The sequence below is a fragment of the Excalfactoria chinensis genome, chromosome 8 (genome assembly GCF_039878825.1).
Source record: "Excalfactoria chinensis isolate bCotChi1 chromosome 8, bCotChi1.hap2, whole genome shotgun sequence".
Classification (NCBI taxonomy): domain Eukaryota; kingdom Metazoa; phylum Chordata; class Aves; order Galliformes; family Phasianidae; genus Excalfactoria; species Excalfactoria chinensis.
The window spans coordinates 14,897,626-14,917,313 of record NC_092832.1 but is presented as its reverse complement, the minus strand read 5'-3'; the positions used below and the strand labels follow the sequence as shown (position 1 = coordinate 14,917,313).

General features: G+C 49.3%; 2 protein-coding genes across 11 annotated transcripts in view; both read right to left on the bottom strand.

The window, feature by feature from the left end:
• The window catches only part of MTA1 (metastasis associated 1), a 68,572-nt gene extending 52,885 nt beyond the window's left edge, over window positions 1-15,687 (bottom strand). For 3 of the 4 annotated variants that reach the window (XM_072342759.1, XM_072342757.1, XM_072342760.1), the window contains exons 1-3: window positions 15,484-15,681; window positions 6,159-6,226; window positions 3,782-3,875 (exon numbers count right to left, since the gene is read on the bottom strand). In XM_072342759.1, coding sequence (XP_072198860.1) covers window positions 3,782-3,875; window positions 6,159-6,226; window positions 15,484-15,511 — 190 coding nt within the window. In that variant the 5' untranslated portion in view covers window positions 15,512-15,681. Of the gene's footprint in view, window positions 1-3,781; window positions 3,876-6,158; window positions 6,227-15,483 lie in introns of all 4 variants that reach the window. The other variant, XM_072342756.1, reaches the window with a different exon arrangement.
• Window positions 15,688-16,163: 476 nt separating this feature from the next.
• The window catches only part of PACS2 (phosphofurin acidic cluster sorting protein 2), a 64,493-nt gene continuing 60,968 nt past the window's right edge, over window positions 16,164-19,688 (bottom strand). For all 7 annotated transcript variants that reach the window (XM_072342577.1, XM_072342578.1, XM_072342579.1 and 4 more), the window contains one exon: window positions 16,164-19,387. In XM_072342577.1, the coding sequence (XP_072198678.1) occupies window positions 19,269-19,387 (119 nt within the window). In that variant the 3' untranslated portion in view covers window positions 16,164-19,268. The remainder of the gene's footprint in view (window positions 19,388-19,688) is intronic.

Sequence of the window (19,688 nt, the reverse complement as noted above, 5' to 3'; positions counted from 1 at the left end):
TAGAGGGTGTAAAATAGTCAAGAACTCATCAGTAAAGCTGTCATCAAACTGCATTTACACTGGCTGGCGTTATCTAAAAATACAGAGTGGACCCCTAGCTGTTTGGGCACACGGCTCTCACGCAGCTCACGGACTGATTGAGTAATGACACCTCATCATTAAAAGATGTTTATTTTTAGAAGACTCAGCACTTTGAAAAGCACGATGCCATGCATGCCTGGCACCCAAACACCAGCTGATGAAAGCTGACCACAAAGCTGCCAAGCGCTGCCCGTGGCGCTCGGCTCACACCAGCTAAGTGGCTCTCTAACTCCTAACATCGTGGTTTCACAATCAGGTCAAGTATTTTGAATGCAGTAAAAGAACTGTTGCTGCAAGATGGAGTGAACAGAACTGGAGCCAGCCAGGGTGGATGGTTAGGAGAGAGGACAGGAGGTCCCGTTCCTGCTGTTAGAAATAATTACTTAATTATAGAAGAAACTATAGGGAGAAAATACAGTCACAGCATCCAATTGTGGCTTGAGGAATAAACAATAAAATACAGAGCGCGGTTCCCTTCTATCAGGTTCTGCCTGTAATTTTGTCTGCATGCAATATTCTACCTTAAAGCACTACAAAGTCTTTGGGCGAGAACATTAAATAGACTCCTACCGGTGAAGCAGGTTCATTTCACAACCAGGCAGAGAAATTCCCGAGAATAATTTGCGAGGTGATTAAAGAGGCTTATGAATAGAAAGTGCCAGCAATGTATGGAAGCCATTATAAGGCTGAAAGATTTATGGGACAGCTTAGACAAGTTCGATATCATGTGATAAAAATAGTAAGATCACAGATCAAATCCCAGGATCCAGTTGCACACATCAGGTACTACAAACTACAGGACGAGCTGCTGCCTGCTTGTTTCTCTTCTTTGTAAAGAGCTATGAGAAAATACTGCATGCTCAGATTTCCAAATAGCTGATGGATTGTACAGTTAAAGCATAAGAGCGTAATTCTCTATTAAAAATGTAGCTTTACAATATTCCTTCCACAATTCCCATCTCTTTCCTTTCTGCACTGAAACAGTACTAGAAAATACACAGGTATTTCCCCATTATTCAGTTCTTTCACTGCGCTGATCTCAAGAGTAGGCCTAAAATAAAGGCATCTTCACACAAGACTGTGAATCCAGGAATGTCTGCAGTCAGAAAGCTCCATTAATCAGCTGAACAAAGGCAGTTAAAAGATCAGCGATGCAGATACGTACATCCGACTGCAAATGCATCAAAATGAGGCAACAGGAGACTTAATGGAAACGAACTCAGTCGGTGACAGCCTTGAGTATCCCTACTAGGATCTTAACATCCACAATGTTGTATCTCGTTACATCACACAGGGATATCAGGTTTTTTTCTGAGTAAAGAACTGCTGTCCAAAAAGCATCATTTTACTCTCTTCTCCCCCCATGAAGAACAGAATCCACACAACAGCACATCTGTGTAAATGGAAGTCATTGAGCAGAAATCGTATTCTGCACCAAAAGGAAAAGCTGTAGTTATTAAAGAAGTTTATGGTAAGAAGGAGCCTCAGAAACTCTATTGCTAGAACTATTGCACAGAATATTCTGTCTTTCAAACAGATATGGAAATGAACAACGAATTGTTTGTTTACGTTAAAAAAAAACCTTCATTTTCTATCACTACAAGAAATCAGTCTTTGCAGGCTGAAAGAGCATTTATGAGAGTTGAAAGGAAGGTTTTTCATTTTCAGCCTGAGACATGCATGCCTTTGAATCATTCCTACCTGCTTCCTGTACTAAATCTAGTCAAGTGAGACACAGACCAAGCAATCAATAGTCATGTTGTTCATGGCGAAGCTCCTATTAAGCTTCAGTATTCTTGGATAAAATGAATAGTGCTGCACTGAAGAGATAGCAGAAAAGCTTTGCCTGCTGCCACAGTTCCGCAGCACAGCTAAATCTCAACTCAGTGCCACATGACTTTTCCCAGTGTACAGTTACACTAGTGCAATAGAGGGGTTGACCTGGACTTAAATACACAACAGAAAATATTTGTATTAATTTGATGCATTTTTCCCCATCAGCATACAGTGCTGGGAACACCTGCAAATACTGCATTCATTGTCACAACTAAATACCAGATTTAATGAATCCCTGTGCAACCCAGCCAGATCCATACTATATACACATCACAGTCTATTCATACATCTATTATGAAGCACATTAAAAGACAAAGGTACCCGGCAGCCAAATCATAGTTCTGACATGCCCAGATCGGATTGGTCATTTTTCCTTATCTCTGTGCCCACAGGAGAGCCTGGAAATAGGACTGATAAGGCTGCCCATACTTCTTGCTACATTTTAGCATTCTGGGCTGTACATCTCATATACTCCATTATTTACGATCACAATTTATTAACTGTGCCTGCTTACATCCTCCCCACACGTTCAACGTGCTTGTTTTGGCACCATTTTAACTAAAGCTGCTTCCATTACCCAGCAAGGATGAGATGGGAGAGATGCTGAACCGGCAGAGGAAGGTGTAATGAATGTAAATCTAACCCTTACTGACAGCGGAATCAAACAGGTTGCAAGGATCCTAAATAACATGCCCGACTTTATGTGATACGTTGCACTGTTTCTCCCCCAGAAATGGGATGGGTACTCCTTCTGAAAGCTGAGGATTGCACCGTGCTCTTTCATCCCCAAGTTCAGAATGCACACATCTACAGCAGCTTCTGTTATTTCTTCTGTTGTTGTTGATTTGTTCTTGAATTGAATGTCCGTGCAACACTTACATGCTTACACGGGCAAACACATGAACTACACACACAACTATTTTTCTACGCACATGTCAGTATTCTCAAACTGCTTCCATAACATGAGTTGTGACCCTAAGATTCTGTTTAGAAATAAGCTTCCATCTCTGCTCAGCTGTCTCACACATCTCCTCTTGACAGAGGGCATGGCAGCAGAAATTAACACAACGTTCTGTAAAAACAATCAAGTCCATGCATACAAGAAGAGGAGGCCAAGCCAGGATAGCAGGAACAACTCTCTGAACTGCATTAAGTATCATGATGTTCCTTGTTTATTCTTTAAAAAAAGCAGAAATTACAGATACTACTTAAAGTTTTAAGTGCTCAAGTCTCAAGCCTGGACATTGCTCTTTTCCTAACAAAAGGAGCTGAGCTATCCAAACTAGAGGTGGAATGTCCTAAAATTCAAGGCTTTAAAATGTATTTACTCAGCACGTTCAAAGGAAATCTATGTCAACTTGAATAAAATAATACATGACTAACACTGAGATTTAAAGACAACTCCTAGCCAAGTTTCAAGTTGGCCACATTTCAAAAGCTGATTTCCTATTATCATCAGGCTATTGGACTTACTCCTTAAAGCAAAGCGGGGTTTTTTGTCACTGTTGTTTTGTTTTGCTATCCAAATAATTCCTGGAGAAGTAATACAAGAAAGAACATTTCCTCTCCCTTTCCAGAAGTTAGGAAATCTGCTTGCATGAAGCCAATAAGATGCCTTTATTCGGTCCCAACTGATTTTATTCAGTCCCAAACTTATGTTCACCCCCACCATGATAACCAAGTTGTACCCAGCCAAGGTTTTAAGGACGTATGGCAAGGAAAAAGAAGTCAGCCAAACCAGCAGTGCACTTAGGATGAATGCGGGGAAATTACATTTTAAAGTACCAATACTTAAAATTGCAACAAAATTCTACCCAAGTGTGGATATTTTGCACAGAAGCAATGTGATCATAAACAAGCTTACTTGCATGTTTATCTGCCAGTACAATAAGTGTGCTTGAAATGTCTCTTCTTCTGTAGAAACACACCACCTTTGCTTCCACATTTCCATTGGCAGTCTGAAAAAGAAAAGAAAATGAACACAAAACCTGAACTGTGTGCACTGAACTACAACACTCCAGAAACCGTCAGCAATTCTGCCACCAGGGCTGCACAGGATCACCGTTCAGCACCCTCCAGCTGGGCAGACTATCTAAAACACTCTCTGCAGTGTGATCCATTCTTGAGTAGGGAAGTGGGGTGGGCCCTACACTCCTAACCATTTCTGCAGGATTGCCATTTTAAGCAGCTACGGATTTTTCAAAGGGGTGACAAGTCATTTGCCTGCACTTACAGCACAACACATGGCTACTTTTCAGGTGCAAGGCCTGCATTTAGCAGAACGCAAAAGTTTTTAAAGTCCTAACAAGATTCACTGTGAAACACAACAGAATCGAGGTTCAGGCTGTTGTTCAAACTCAGCAGGAGAGCAGAAAAGCAAGAAAGAACCCAGTTTGTTGCTGCTCTCACAAAACAACTTCCATAGGCTTCCTTTCGCTGACAGGTCTGCTGAGACAAAGAATGACCAACTCAATCATTCCAAAAGGAGAACAAAGGAGGCTGCACCCTGCAACAGACTGTACAGCATTAGCAGTATACAAAGAAGTCCAAAGGTTTGAATGATTTGGGGTCATTTTCTTTTAACTCTTAATAACAAAATAAGTGATGATTTTCTTGTAAAGCTGCTGAACTGCGGAACTGGAAGCACACCTACTGGTTTGTAACAGACCCAGCCAACCTATTGTTTCTAAAATAAACCAATCAATAATGAAAATGCAACATAAAAGAGATATATCCTGCTATTGAAGAGTCCTAGAAAATTAGAAGGATAGCACACATATACGAAACTAGAAGACTGAGATCTGAATTCCCCTGCTGGAAGCCTGCACGTAAAGACAGTGGACCAGCAACCTGTCCACAAGGAAACAAAAAGCAGAACTGAAATACACACTTGCTGCTAACATGCAAACAGAGGAAAAGGTTGCTCTCTTATTATAAAAGACATACACTCAAGAGAAAAAGATGACAAGAATATATATATATGCAAATTTCCACTCGCATCCTACCAGTTTTTGGTGCAGAGCACATATAATTTCTGATAAATAAACCAGAACTTTTAAATTGTGATGAAATACAAACTCGGGAGTCATCTTGTAGCTGTGTGTTAACAAGGTAGAACCATCCTTTTCACTTAGTCACCCAGGTATCCTTGATACCCAGCGAAAAGAACAGCAACTCAAGTAGTATTCATTTCAACCTGAAAGACCTGAGCCAAAGAACAAGCCAAGGGGAGATCCAGGCTGAAAGTACCACATGTTCTTTTGTCAAACCTGGATGGGAGAGGTAGAAAGAGGGAGGAAAAGAGAAGAGACAAAAGGGCATGAGGGGGCACAAGAAACTCCTGCACGCTTTCCTACAAAGTGGGGAACAAATCTGCACCTGGAAACATGGAATACAGGCACTGGTAGCAAACTGCTGTGAATCCATGGGGAACGTGTTAAGGAAGTTCCTGTTACTTCTTTAACAGAAAAGGATCTGCACTGAGAAGAAGGACACTTTAAACTTTAGATTCTTTGTCATGTTGATCCATTTTCTCTTCCAAGTAACTGTTTTAGGAAGGCATGCTTTCCCATCACTGAAGGCTGAAGAAAATCCCCTATTTTCAGTCAGTTAATTTAATTTTACAACAAAAACAGCAACATTTTTTACATTCCTGTAAAACACACACTAGTATTAAGCCTCAAAAAGGCATGTTTTGGTCACAGTTCATGCCTTCAGCACAGAACTTCCTCCTCAGATAGATAGGTCACATTTCAGCATCAGAGACTTCTAGTGGGCTTCCCACATACAACCCATCACACCTGCTGTTGTGTTGAAACACACCAATGGCAGCAGGCAAATAAAATAATACATTGGCCCAAGGGATGAACAAAGACAGAGTCTGAGGAAGCAGATAATGGCTCCCTGTTGAGTGAGTTCCCTTCAAGAATTATCAAGTGACAAAGATCTCCATCCTGCGCCCAAGCTATTAGTTATTACATGGCACATGATCATGGCACACAGTGGAAGAAGGGCTGAAACCTCACCGGTGGGTACAATCACCTTGAGAACGACCTGCAGCTGATGCTCTGTCTTTTCCCATCAAGGGAGGACAATCTAGCAGGTCTAAAAGCATTCAAGAGAACGATCACAACAAAGGTATTTTTAAGTTACTAATTACCAGAGATTTATTTTGACTTTAATCAAATCAAACAATCACCGGATCAATCAACATCAGAGATTCAATGGCAAAGACTGTTTACCTTATTGAGTTCTTCTATTCTTCGTATCAAATATGGGTTACTTGATGAATTTTCAAAGTAGACGTAATCTGACAAAAAGAAGAGAGATTCTTTAAAATATGAGCTGCTAAAAAGTAAATGAAACCCCCACATATTGAGCTGTTAAAGACACCATACCGAGCTCATTTCTTGACACAAGCAAAAGGTTCCCATTAAATCCCTGGTTTTGAGCACAGAAATCCAAAATCCATGCCACGCATTGGTGCAAGCCGGAAGTCAGAGACTGCTCTTCCAAAGAAATGGAGCTCTGCTGCCTGTCTTTACAATGACCAGAGTCTTTCTCTCCCTCTGACCAGACCACTTCACACCAAAAAATACAAACCACACGCACCAAGCAAACAGCTCTGAATTGCCAAGCTCCAAGCCTGGCAACTTCCAAGCTTTTCACAGAAAAGCTCAAGGGCTCCAAATGGTGTGGGCCTCCAGAAGCAGCCACCAGCTAGTGAGGACACCAGCAAGGAAGTGAGGAGCGGGCTCAGCTCACCTCAGCTCCCCACAGCAGCCACCCTTGCACTCTTGGCCTGCAGCAATTCTCCCATGCATCCACATAAGAAGATAACACCAACAAATTCCAGACTATTTCCCCTCAGATCTCTCAGTATTTGCCACAAAACACACACAGCCCCCGGGCTCGACTCAGGTAAACCTCTAAAAGGAACACATCAACAGGATCCTCCGCTGCTAAGTGGGTGCTTGGCCATGCCGGCTTTTTGCAAAGGGAGTCAACTGCTTAAGCTGTTAGCTTCAATCTTTCTAAAATGCAAAGCAATGGCAGCCTTCCACCGCCTCAAGGGGCAACCAGGCCAGCACAGGGGGAGAGGATGGGGACACAGAATTAACAAGCCTCTATAAAGGGAAGATGCTTGCATCTTGAGTCCTACCACAGAACAGGAGGGAAGGAGTACACTGAAAACAAAAGTCTAGGAACAGAAAAGTCGAGGCTGCCATTGGCAGCATCACTCTTGTGTGGTATGGAATGCTCTGCCACTAGGAGAAGCAATGACAGAGGAGCAGGGCAGCAGCACAAGGCAATAAGCAAGGGCCCTCACACAGCTAGCATCAACTCAACACCTACATCCCTAAAACTACCCCAAAAGACTCCATTGTTTCCTCGAGATGGGATCATAGGTAACATACTGAAAAGCAATATTGTTACACAGATACTGGACTGCCAAGCTAGGATTCGACCTAGAGACCACAGAAGCTGGAAATATTCCACGAAGGCAGAAAAATAATCATTCTCCATTAGCAATAAATATAACAGATTTTATGCTCACACATGCTTCTAAGACATGACTACAAAATCATTTGCCTCGTGCTCTCTTTGTTTCTGCTGATAAGCCTGCACAGGTCCAAGGAGAAGAAAATGAGGGGGTAATGCAGAAGAACACGCACTGTCTAGAGGTCATATATTTATAAGATTAGCTGTGTCTGAGCTACCTAATAACCTTACAGGCTTTTAGGTGATCAAGTTGCAAAAATGCCCAAAAGTATTTTTATCCTTCCCACCTCACATTAGCCTCGGAGGCTCCGTGTGCTTTGTGACGATGGGCCTCACCAAGCATTCCCTGCAGGATGCTGCAGCCAGTGTCAGGCCAGTTTCTTTAGGTAAGCTCCAGTTCTCCAACATATCTGGCAACCACCTTGCATTTTGGGTAGTGTGACCCACCATGGTGCCCGTTTGCGTGGCAGAGGCTGGGGAAGCCAAGCTGCTGGCAACAGGCCTATAGCAGCAGGGTCACACTGCCTTCTGGCTGCTCCCTGGGCCTAGTCTCGCTGGGCCATCACCAGAGGAAACGTTTGGTTACAGAGCAGATACAGTTTCAAAAGTGAAAGCTTTACAGCACAGCACTGTCATTACAGGAAGCACAAAGCTGAAAGACCTGTTTGTGCTGCAGAAAGGAAACCCAATGCACCCAGCAGCACGCAGGAACCAGCTGATTTACACATATAGAAAATCTTCATCAACAATGCAGCTTTCCAATGATGGAAAATGCCTGTTTCTCCCAGCCGGGCAGCCCTGATCATAGCAAGCTGCTTTTTGCCTCCTGGAGGGCGTGCGGGAGGTGTGATAAGGGTGTCTGTGCAGCCCTGAGCCTGTAGGGATTCACCAGGAAGACAATGTCCTCAATATTAAACACGTCAGCTTACCACCTCTGTGCCAAGCATGATGCTAGTGAGCAACCTATAGTGAGCAACCATGCAGCCTGTCCCGATCCCACCAGCTCTGATAATATACTGTAAAGCACCTAAAAATGACTTTGAAGATGTGTGCATACAAGGATATGCTCGGCTCAGCTTCTTCACCAAGAAAAACCACAACTTAAAAGAAGGCTGAAGCTGCTGAGGACACGAGGTAGGATACACACAAGGAAAGGGCAGCTGGGCTTCATTCTGTAAAATAAAGGCTCTACACCACCACGATCAAATTCCAAGCACGCATCCCTCTACACACACATGCAGAAGCAGCTCAGGATTGCTTTGTACTAAAGGAAGTTGAGCCTCACGTATTCACAACGCATGGCAGAAGTCCATGTTCTCAGTTTCACACTAACTTCTCCTCAGTTGTCAGCGATAAAACAGAGCATGATGCCACTCCAGCCTCCAGCAGTGAGAAGAAAACGTGGCTAATTCACCAGTGCTGAGGTACATGTTGCCAAGCCTCACCAAACACGCACCTGTACAAAGATGGGCAGAAGCCAAGAGGCAGTGCAACAGAAAGGCTGTGCTTTAACACAGAGCCAGGTGGCTCATCTGGCCCAGGTTTACTAACTCATCTCCTTCTTGTGCTTCAACTCTCATTTCTAGTGGTGGCTTGCCTCAGAGAAGGTGATCGAAGCCATGTGTATCAGGAGCAGGCTTTTATCACCCAAACTATAGCGTGTGCAAAAAGCAAGGATGATGTATGCTCCCATGTGGTAAACAAGGTGTTCTGTGTGAGCTCCTTGCTCATGGTAAGAAATGTCCCCTACGCTGCTGGAGCAGAATGCATCTAAGTTCAGGACACACAACTTGGACAAACAGCTGCTCTAACTCCAAAGTATGAAGGGATTTGGAACCTCCCAAAGGTCTTCTGTTCTTTGTTCTCTGTCATGTCAAAGAAGGATGGGGGGGGGGGGGGGGGGGGGGGAGGAGAAAATTCCCATCATATCTTCCTTCCCTTTTTTGTCCAATCCTTAGTGAAACGAGGTTTACGCAGCCCCATTAGCCATGTATTAGTTCTTCCACAATGTGTTAGTTCTTGTTAAATCTCAAACAACTTGCAGAGGAACAGAAGCCTCAATGATATTTAAGTTCTGATCACGGATCCCTATCTTAAAAACGGAGATACTAAAACCTACAAGGTAAGTGAGCAATGTGAGATGGGCACTCAGAGGCACGAAATGGCTCCGAGTGCAAAGGCAATTAATACAAGATTTTAAGCAACTCCCAAGAGGCTCCACAGCATGAGGGGGAGCTATGAAAACACCTGCTTCCTTCTGTGCCCCCCAAAACCACTGCTGTCCCTGCAGGTCCTGGCCTCGATCAGCTTCCAATTGATTTGTTCTGGGCAAGTACGTTCCCCAGAGTAACTCAACATTGCTACAGCTGCACAGGGTTGCTTTCTGTTTGCAACACAAGGCAGATCTGTGGAAAAACAACAGGACAACAGCCTGCTGCACTGAGAAGAGGCTGGGGTGTCAGTGGGACCTCACAAAGCACCTCAATAACAGCACATCCAGATAACTGAAGCTTGAGGTGCTGGCTGCAGGGCAAGGGAGGGAGACTGTGTACAAACAGGACTCGAAAGTGAGCTCGTAAGAACATGGGACATGAAATAAAGCTTCTAGAGTACTCTGAGGGTAAAGAAGCGATTCTGCTCTTAGAAATCAATGTTTCATAGCAGCATGAGGACACCCATCCCAACACTCCAGCTGTACCTGAAGCACACTGGGTTGCACTGACCCGCTAGGTGCAACCAGCCGGCACCCTGCAGGATGGAAGCACGCTGCACACTCCTGGCAAACCACTTCCTTGCTTTACATCAGACATGTAAGCATGACTTGAAGTCCTCTGGACACAAAGCCTGTTCTGTATTACCTCTTCCAGCACTTCAGTTCCCAAGCACGTAGCTAGGCAAACATTTTCTCCATTAGCAAAGTTGTGAGCCTACGTAATTCCAGCCGTGCCAGCAGACCTTTTTGTGGGCTGGTCTTTAGCATTGCCACAGCATGACAGTCTAAGTGCAGGAGCAGGATTCCTGTGCCAGGTCATACACAACACGGCTCCAGTACAAACTGCTACCACAGCTTGGCAGATGTTTCTTCAAACAAGAGTGCCAGATGCAGGAGAAGCCTACATTTTGTCTTGCTTGCAAAGTCACCTTAAAGCTGCCAACTAACTTCTCCTTACTAAAGTTAAGCTCGTACATCAATGACAAGTCAAAACTGTCTTAAGAACACCCCCCTCCTTCCCTAAGACAAAGCTCCTCTGTTGAGTCAGGCCAGGTCTCATCTGCCTCCAGAGATCCTATGTAAATGCAACACTCTCCTTGGAGGCAGCAGTTGGTTTTGTGAGGCAAAGCAAGTAAATCAGAAGCGATTAGGCTCTTCTCTTTACATGCTGAATTCTTTGTGGAGATACAAGTGGCTTCAGTGTACCTCGAGGCATTAAATCAAGAGGGATCCAGTAAGAATCTTCCCTTGAAAGACACGTGGCACAAATGAAGAGCTGTGGCATCTCCTGAAGCTTTAATGTCCCTTTGGTGAAAGGTGTGGGAAGAAAAAGGTCGCCAGAAGCATTCAGAGCTTATTTTGTCATGCTGAACATCCAGAGCTGGTTGTGAGGATCCTGCAAACTGCCACCCTGCACCCCCTATAAGACAACATGAGGGCAACAGCTGGGAATAAATTACCTTTCTCATCTAAGAACAAGGATTTGATTCCTTTTGAACCGTGATGTGACCAAGTCCCTTTAGAAATAAGTTTGCTGTGGTTTTTTTCAATGTGAAAGTCTCAGTGCCTTCTCCTGCTGAAGCACTTTCTTACACATTACAGTTACAGTGGAAACTCATTAGTTCTTGTTAACAACACAGTCCAACAGACCAAATTTGGTTTCACAAGCGGAGAGGAAGAATCAAATGGGACTTGAAAACACTCTTTGAAGCAGGGCTTCTTTGCATGTGGGCACTGCAGCAGCCATCTCTGACATAGGGGAGACCAGGGCTGCTTTATCTCACAGAAACACCTTTCTCAGCTGTTCCAGTTACCTGACTTCCAGCAGAAGCTCAAGCAACACAGCGAGAAGGCTGACTCGGCTTCCTGTTGGGGGACATAAGGAACACCAACTTCACAAAGCAATAAGATGCAGTGTAAGATCCTGGTGCAGAAGCAACAGCGACGTAACAGATCACTTCTTGTCAGAAGATGTGCAGAACCAAATAGAGGTGATGTCTTATCCCAGCTGCCCGGCTGGGACAGGGAGCAGCAAGGCATGTTGCCCCAGCAGCAGCCAGTTTCCTGCTCCCACCCTGCTCTGCCCAGTGACCACAGCCTTGCAACCAGCAGAGCTGCACAGAGCAAAGCATGCTGCAGCTCTGGCCTCAGCGCACTGCAGCTGGCTGGCAGCATCGCACCTATCTCGTGGCTCAGCCCATATCAGGCAGAGTAAGGGCGGCTGGAAAACACAAGACCACACATTTCTGTAACGTGATCAGTCAGAAAGCATCCTGTATCCTCTAGGATTGCTGACTGCATGAACCAGTTTGAAAGCTGCAAGAACAGACTCTGATTTTTATTGTCTTTGCTGGTTATTTAACACCTCTGACCACCAAACCCACCCTCAGTTCAAGTTACCTTCAAACACCCAACTTCAGCTTTATGTTAATAAAGAAACAACCCAAAACAAAAATAAAACCAAACCAGCTCAGCCCTGGTAAGGAATACAGAGCAGTGGGTGATGCTTCCGTTTACCCCTCCTGCCATCCAAAACATCTACACACCAATAATAAAGAAAGACAGGAGAGGGTTTACACATGTGCCTTCATTCATTTATCTGGATTGCTTGCTTCAGGGGTGGACTCAACAACATGCTTCTGTGCAAGCCTTCTTCATGGCTCTGAACCTCTGCTCTCTACCAGAAAGAGACAAAGTTATTACTGACACCATGATGATATCAGGAGGACAAATTCAGTCACCTGCCAGCAGCTCCAGGCAGCACTACGGGTGCCAGGGGCCATAAGCTGGAGCACGGATGGCATGAGCCTGGATTCCAGGCTGTGGTACGTAAGCACATGGGGACAGGCCAAACCTGGTCCCCGGGGATGCATTACTGACACCCTACAATAACAGGGCAGTGACTTCATGCTGTTGCTCTTAAAAACTTTGGGGATGGTTACACTGACACAAGAGATGCACACAGCAGACAGACACACTGACAGCAGCACCAAAGAGGTGGTGGAGCTCCGTCACCAAGCAGGACTTTGATGCCAACACCAGGCACCAAAGGGCCATAGTCTCACTTAGACTTGCCGGCCACATGTAATGCACTGAGATGTGCCAGACTCACCTCCAGTTGTGAACATGCCATTCAAGCACACCTTACATCCACAACAGACTCACCAGTCCCAATAGTTTTGTGTTGTAGCGCACTCCCAAGCAAGAGGGTAACTCTTAAAAGTAAAGAGCATATAGAAAGCTTCTCATCTAAAGGCATAAATCAAGTCTGCCTCGGCAGAAGGGCTGGCTTCAGTAGCTCTGCCCCCCGCCTCGTTCCCAGCCCTCCCACTGCACCCATTCAGCTGTTCACACAGTCCCACGGGGAGCTGCACCGGGTGCCTGATTCAGATTAAAAATAATCCCGGAAAATCACATTGGGAGAGGAGGAGGAAAGGTGGAAGGATTTCAGTTCCTCCAATCAGTGCGAGATGGAAACGCATACACAAAAAAAACCACCTGTCATTGCACTGCATCAAGGGAATAACACAGCAGCATAAACCTGCAGCAGGGCTGTGCCAGTTACAGCAGTACGGGCACACTGGGGCTGCAGCTGAACTCCTGGGGAAGGCACAGAGCACAAGTGGAGAAGCTTGCAGCACCTCCTGCACGGGGAGGCCGTGCAAACAGCTGTCAGCGACGTGCTTAACGCTGGCATCTGTCAGAGAAGCGCAGTTCACCTATTGGATCACAAAAGCAAAACCCACAGCGTTTCACAAGCTGGCCAAAAGCGATCAGCGCTCACTTCCAGGAGTGTTATTGATCTACATCACACAGGCTGCTGTTGGCAGCTGTCAGGTCTGCAGTTCACACACGCGACTCGTAACCGCAAGGCCAGCAGTGGATTATCTCTTGGATGCTCTTCCTGCAATGGGAAGTACACGAAGCGACTGTGCACAAATCTGCTGGGGATTTAATCCCACCCTGGAACGCACACGCAACTTCAGCACACAGCCGTTCATGGGAGCCACCAGCACCAGAGGTCAGCAGCAATCCAGCAATGCAACCTCTTGGCTCAGGACGGGGCCGCAGCACAGAAATGGCCACATCCATCCACACGTGGGGCTCGGCAGCACACCCAAGCAAGGCTTCATCCATAAGTGCAATAGCCGAGCACAGGAACTGGCCATCAGCCAGCACCTCACCCTCTGCCTGCGGAGGTTGTGGAGCAAAGCCTGGACACCATTCCCAAAGCACACGGAGGTGACAGACATCAGCCAAATGGCTACAGCAGGGTAAAGCACGCCCTAGCAATGGGGTCGAACTGCGAGCAACATGGCACACACTGGAGGGCAGGGCTGCTGCTGCTCCTATTTGGAGGAACTTCAACAGGCTGGGAAAAGGGATGCCAAGAGCCTCACAAAGTTCACCTAAGGCCAAGGGAACCCTGCAGCTGGGGTGGGTGGCTGCCTGCAGGAGCACAGCCTGACTACGGAGCGGCTCTACAAAAAGACACCTGGCAGTTGTTTGCCCAAGTGCCAGCATGCACTCACAGCAGAGCTGGCCAGTACCACTCACCGTGGCCTCAGCAGTGCAGCCAGAGCACGAGGGCCCAGATCAAGGACGCCATCCCAGCACCATCATCCATAGCAATACCCCGGCTGGGCTGCACTTACCCTTCACTCTCCGCAATGAGATGACTTGCAACAGCAAGCAGCCTACACATCTCCAGCACAGGCCCCTTCCCACTGCTTGTACAAGCCTACGGGGCACACGGTACAGATACCATGCAAAATACATGCCAATACAGCACTCAGGACTCACACGCATGACATTAAACACCAAACAACGATTCCCTTCGCCATTCACACCTGCATCCCAGCCAGACGTTCACAAGGCTCAACTCCATCCCTCTCAGTACCACAACCCAACACACGGCTCCACACCCAACACACGGCTCCACATGCACCACCGGCGCTGGTGCAGCGCAGGAAGCAGAGCCAGGCCGGCCCAGAGGCACAGCTGTAAACCAACACCGCTGGGAAGAAGCACACTGCGACAAAGGAGGCGCGGAGTAAGGACGGCCCAAAAAGGCAGAGAGATCAGAAAGTAGCGAAGGATGGCGAGCAGCCGGGCAGGACAGCTCGGCCACCTTCGCTGTATTTTTTCCCCCTCCGTTTACTTTACTGCGGCTGTACAGAAGCCCATCACTAACGGGGTGCCCTGGAGCGCTGGGAGCCCCGCGGACGCGTCCCCGGCGGCGCGGGGAGAAGGAAGTTCGGCACAACAGTTCTCGCAAAGGAAAATGGCTGAGCGCAAAGCCACGCCAGACCACCCTCGCTGTTTATACTCCGTCACATCGCACGCCGGACCCCGCCGCCTCTCCTTTCTCTCTCCCCGTGAGTTAAAACAAAGGACGAGCGGCCCAGGGGCGCAGGGCCGGGCGGACGCCGACGGGATGGCACACGGGGAGGGGCCGGGCCCGGCGGGAGCAGCCCGACCCACGGCCCCGCAGCCCTTGGCGGCCCCATCCCCGCGCAGCCCTTCCCGGGTGGGCCCCAACCTCCGCCCGCTCCACCCAGGGCCGCCCCCCGCGGCCCCGCGGCCTCCCCGCGCCGCCCCTTCACCCCGCTTCACCCCGCCGCCATCCTTACACCCGACTTCCCCGCCGCGCTTCTCCCCCCCCACCTCCCCACGAGGGCCCGGCCTCCCGCGCGGCCGCCTTCCCCCCCCACGCCGCCCCCACTCGCGGCCTACCCCCACCGCCCCGCCCCGGGCCGGGCCTCGCCCCAACGCCGGAGCCTCGGCCCGCCGGGCCCGCAAGGCAGCCCGCACGCGGCCGGGCCGGTCCTCGGGCCGGGGGAAGCGCCTACCTCCCACCCGGTACATGTTGGCGGCCATGCCCGGGACGGGGCCGGGTGCGGGGCGCGGGCCGCTCCCGCCGCCTCCTCCTTCTCCTCCTCCAGGTGCCGGATCCGCTGGAAAATGGAGGCTGAAACGGCCGGGCGGGGGAGGGGAGCGGGGGGAATTAAAGGGGCCGCGCCGGCTGCCGCCCGGCCGCTTGAGGAAGGCGGGAGGGCGGCGGGCGGAAGGCGGGGCGGCGGCGGGACGGGAGCGGCGGGAGGGAGGGAAGGAAGGAGGGAGGAAAGGAGGGAGGGAAGGAAGGAGGCGGCCGGCCCGGAGCGCCGCGTGGGGCGGAGAGCGCCGCGCCCGGCCTGGGGGAGCCGAGCGGCGACGGGCGGAGCGCCGCGCCTCACGCACGGCCCCGAGTGCCCTCGCGTGCCGAGAGCGCTCCGAACCGGACCCGGCCCCGCGCTGCTCTCTATGCGAGAGCACAACGACAGAAGGGGACTGCGCGGCGCTCCATCTCCCACCGCCCGGCCGTTAGCCGCGGCTCACGCCCGCCTTCTTGCCAGGCCCGGCTCCCCCCCGCTCCCACCCCTGTATCCATCCCCCTGTGCTGGCTGGGGCACCCGGCGGCTCTTCCTGCAGGAGACAACCGGCCCGCTGGTGCCAAACAGCCCCTGCTGACAGATGACTCCAGGGACGGGTGTGTGCTTTCATGTCCAGTTTTATTAGTGTTGCATTAGTACCATCAAATAGTTGACGAGGTCGAGCACGTTGCAGTTTGTTCCAAAAAAACCCATAAAACAAAACAACAAAAAAAAAAAAGAAACAACCAAGAAAGGCTATTTACATTTGAACTTCCATCATAAAAAGAAACAACTGAGAACCCAAACAAGACGACAATGAAACAGATGGACAACTCAGGAGTCTACAAAGTGGTAACGTCCCCTTGCGTGCTGCGGCCCAGGCAGGGCTGTTAGCACTGTGCACAGTATCCATGTTAGCACAGTGCTTCCCCATTGCCCTGCAGTGCTGAGCAGGTGACTGCTGTGCTGCAGAGCATTGCTCTTCCCTATGGAAACCAAGGACCTGCTGGTTGGGGACAGAAGCATCGCACCCGTCGTTGCTCCAGGACCCCGCATCTGCACATCCAGCAGCAGCCATCAGCTCAGCCCCTCTCTACAGGGTCTTCCCTTCAAGCTTTGTGTGCAGTGCCCCAAGTCCTGCCTCTGTGCTGCTCCCTCCACGCCTGTTGCTGGTGAGAAAGGCCCAGGTGGGGCAGCGTTACCGTCTCCCTCTGGTGTAACCCGGTGAATCTGGGTGTACAAAGTTACACCAAAACACAAACCAACACGAAACGCAAGGAGCGCTTCTTTCATGTGTACACACACACACACACACACACACAGCAGGGCAATGTACACATGGACAGGCAGGACCCAGCAATCCTGCACCAGCTACTGCCCCTTTCTTTACAGTAGGTTGGAACACACAGCAGAGCACGACGTTCAGCCATTGCAGCAGGTCTGCCTGTCCCATACCTGTTGCAGAGCCGCCGGGCTGTGTGCGGTGCCCAGAGGTGGAGCCCAACACTCAGCTCCTGCCACAGCAGCGGGAGCCTCAAGGAAGAAATCTCACACTAATTTCCTTTTAAAGGGGTTTTTTGGTTTTGATTCGACAGCCTCAATGCAATTTATAAAAAGAAAGCCAAAGGGATGTGCTTATACACCATCTCCCACGCTGCTGCTGCTGCTAGGCAACGCTACGCAGTCCTACAGCATCAGCTCAGGTCAACCAAAACCACAGGAGTAGATGGACACGGCGATGTGAGCCCGAGCTGAGCCCTGCCCCAGAGGCAGTGCTGTGGGAGCACACACAGCCTGCACAGCATCCTCCTCCCTTCTGGTCAATGGGAGGATTTCATTAAATCAAAGCCAGCAGAGCAGCCCAGCCCTGAGCTGCAGCAGGGACTACGCTTTCACTTTGCTCCCCACCAGCCCACCAGAAGGGCAGAGCAGGACACGTCCCAGCAGGACACCATTGGGTTCTCCAAACCTTTCAGAGAAAAATACAACTACTGAGCAGCCAAAGCAGAGAAAGGTTCAAAAGCATCTCTGTCCTCCAACAGCACGGTCTGAAAATGCTTGCAGAGCCTGACCACAGGGGTGGGAGCCAAGCGGACCCCCCAAAGCTTCAGCCCCTTGCCCTGCAGGCCAGAGATGCCTGCTCTCCCACACAGCAGGCACAACCCAAGCCTCAGCCAACTCCACGCTGACTCCTTGTGAGAGCATCCCCTCATCCCGGCAGCAGCAAGGTGTGTCAAAGAAGCAAAAGCCAGACCAAACAGAGCCCAGGCACAGGGCACCCTGCTGCCCAAAGCAGATGAAGAACCCACCCAGCTTCAGCCACTGCCCCGTTCCACCTGTAGCCTCCACTGCGGCGCAGGATCACATCACACAGCAAAGCTAATGCCCCGCTGGGGACAGAGTGCATCCCACAGAGAAATGAATGCCTGAGCAGGGAAAGCAGACAGCAAGGACAACCTCCTACAGGCTGCAGGTGAGCACCTGCCTCCAGCAGCTCTGTTACAGCCTCAAAGTCCCTATGAGGAGAAGTGCTGGGTGGCTCATCTGGGCAGCACAGCCAGGTGCAGACAGCACAGTCTGGGCAGGATGAAGGCAGAGCAGATGAAGCAGCCCACGCTCGCTATCTCACGTGTGCAGTGTGACAGATGGATGGGCAGGCAGCTGGACTTGCAGAGCTCCCGGCTGGCTGCAGCTCCAGCCGTTACACCCATGGATCACTTCACAGGCAACGGCTCATCTTCCTGGGTTGGGTTTTTTTGGCAACTCGTTGGTATTTTATTTTATTTTTTCCTCTTGGTCTTTTTTTTATTTCTTTGTGTCTTTTTCATTTTTTAAGAAAGCATTAAAAAAAATGTGCAGCTATTTAAAAAAAAAAAGAAAAAAAAAACCCTTTCCCCTTGGAGGCTGGACGAGGTTTTATTGACAGGTAAATCATCGGTGTGAGTATGTAAATAGCAGCGACCCCACTGACGTGCTGTCCCCCTCAGCAGCACTGCAGGGACGCGGTGACTGGCTCGGTTTGGTCATTGTCACAGACCGGGGACAGCAGAGGTTCCTTACGCCTCGTGTTCCCCCCAGTTCCTGCTCCTGCCCGGCCTTCCTCAGGCAGCACTGAGCACAGACCACCTGCCCAGCCCCAGGGCGGACCCCTCGTAGCGCAGGGCAAGCTCCAATCTGCACCTCTCTAGCTCTGCAAACAAGCTGGACGCCCTGCAGACTCGCTGATCTCTCATCCTTTGGCAGCAGGAAGAAAGACTGGCCATCGGTTTTCCTAGAAATATGGAGGGAGGGGTCGAAACGCACCGTAACGTGCAGGATCTTCTGCAAAATCCACGCCCCCCCCCAGCCCACACACACCAATGAGGTCTCAGGTTAATAAGCAGTGCAGTTATTCAGCTATCTGCTCCGAAGTGGGAGGTGTTTGGGCAGGTTGCCTGCTCCTGCCGACTCCCCCACGGCTTGGTTGACAGCACATCTATATTTAAGACTGTTGTTGGTTGGGTTGTTGTTGTTTTGTTGGTTTTTTTTTGCCTTTGTTTAAAGGGGTTTCCTTCCCTTGTAGTAAACTTAAGAGTTAATAGAAAAAAAGTAATTCAAAAGTAATCCAAGCACATCTGTAATTAATTCTGCAGGAGAGGGCAGAGTGATGCGAGTCGGAGTTGGCACGCAGTTCCTGGCTCCTGGTGTGCAGTCCCTGGGATGGACAGAGGTCCCTCTGAGCATGGCTAGAAGTTAGATTTGGAGTGTCCAAATATGCAGATGGGAAAGTGCTTGACATGAGAGGACCACTGTGCTGCCAGCTGAAAGAACTTGACGTCGTTCCACTCCACTCCGTCGATGAGGACTACAGGGGAAGGTTAAAAATAAATAAATACAACAGGTGAGTTAGAAAACAGCAAGTGCAAGTGGTCAACCAGAAACAGCTTTGCTAGAAAGCTCCTTGCAGTCAGCAGAGGGAGGCCTGGCTACATTCTGTGCTCAGGGTGCGAGCTGCGCCGCTGGGCCAACCCACTGCCATCTCTACACGTGGCTGAAGCACAGAGCAGTGATAGGGAGAGCAGCTCAGCCTGCTGCTCCGGCAGTGCTGACACCGGAGCTCCCCAGACTGCTGATTTCAGCTTCACCTGATCTGATCTCTCCAATTT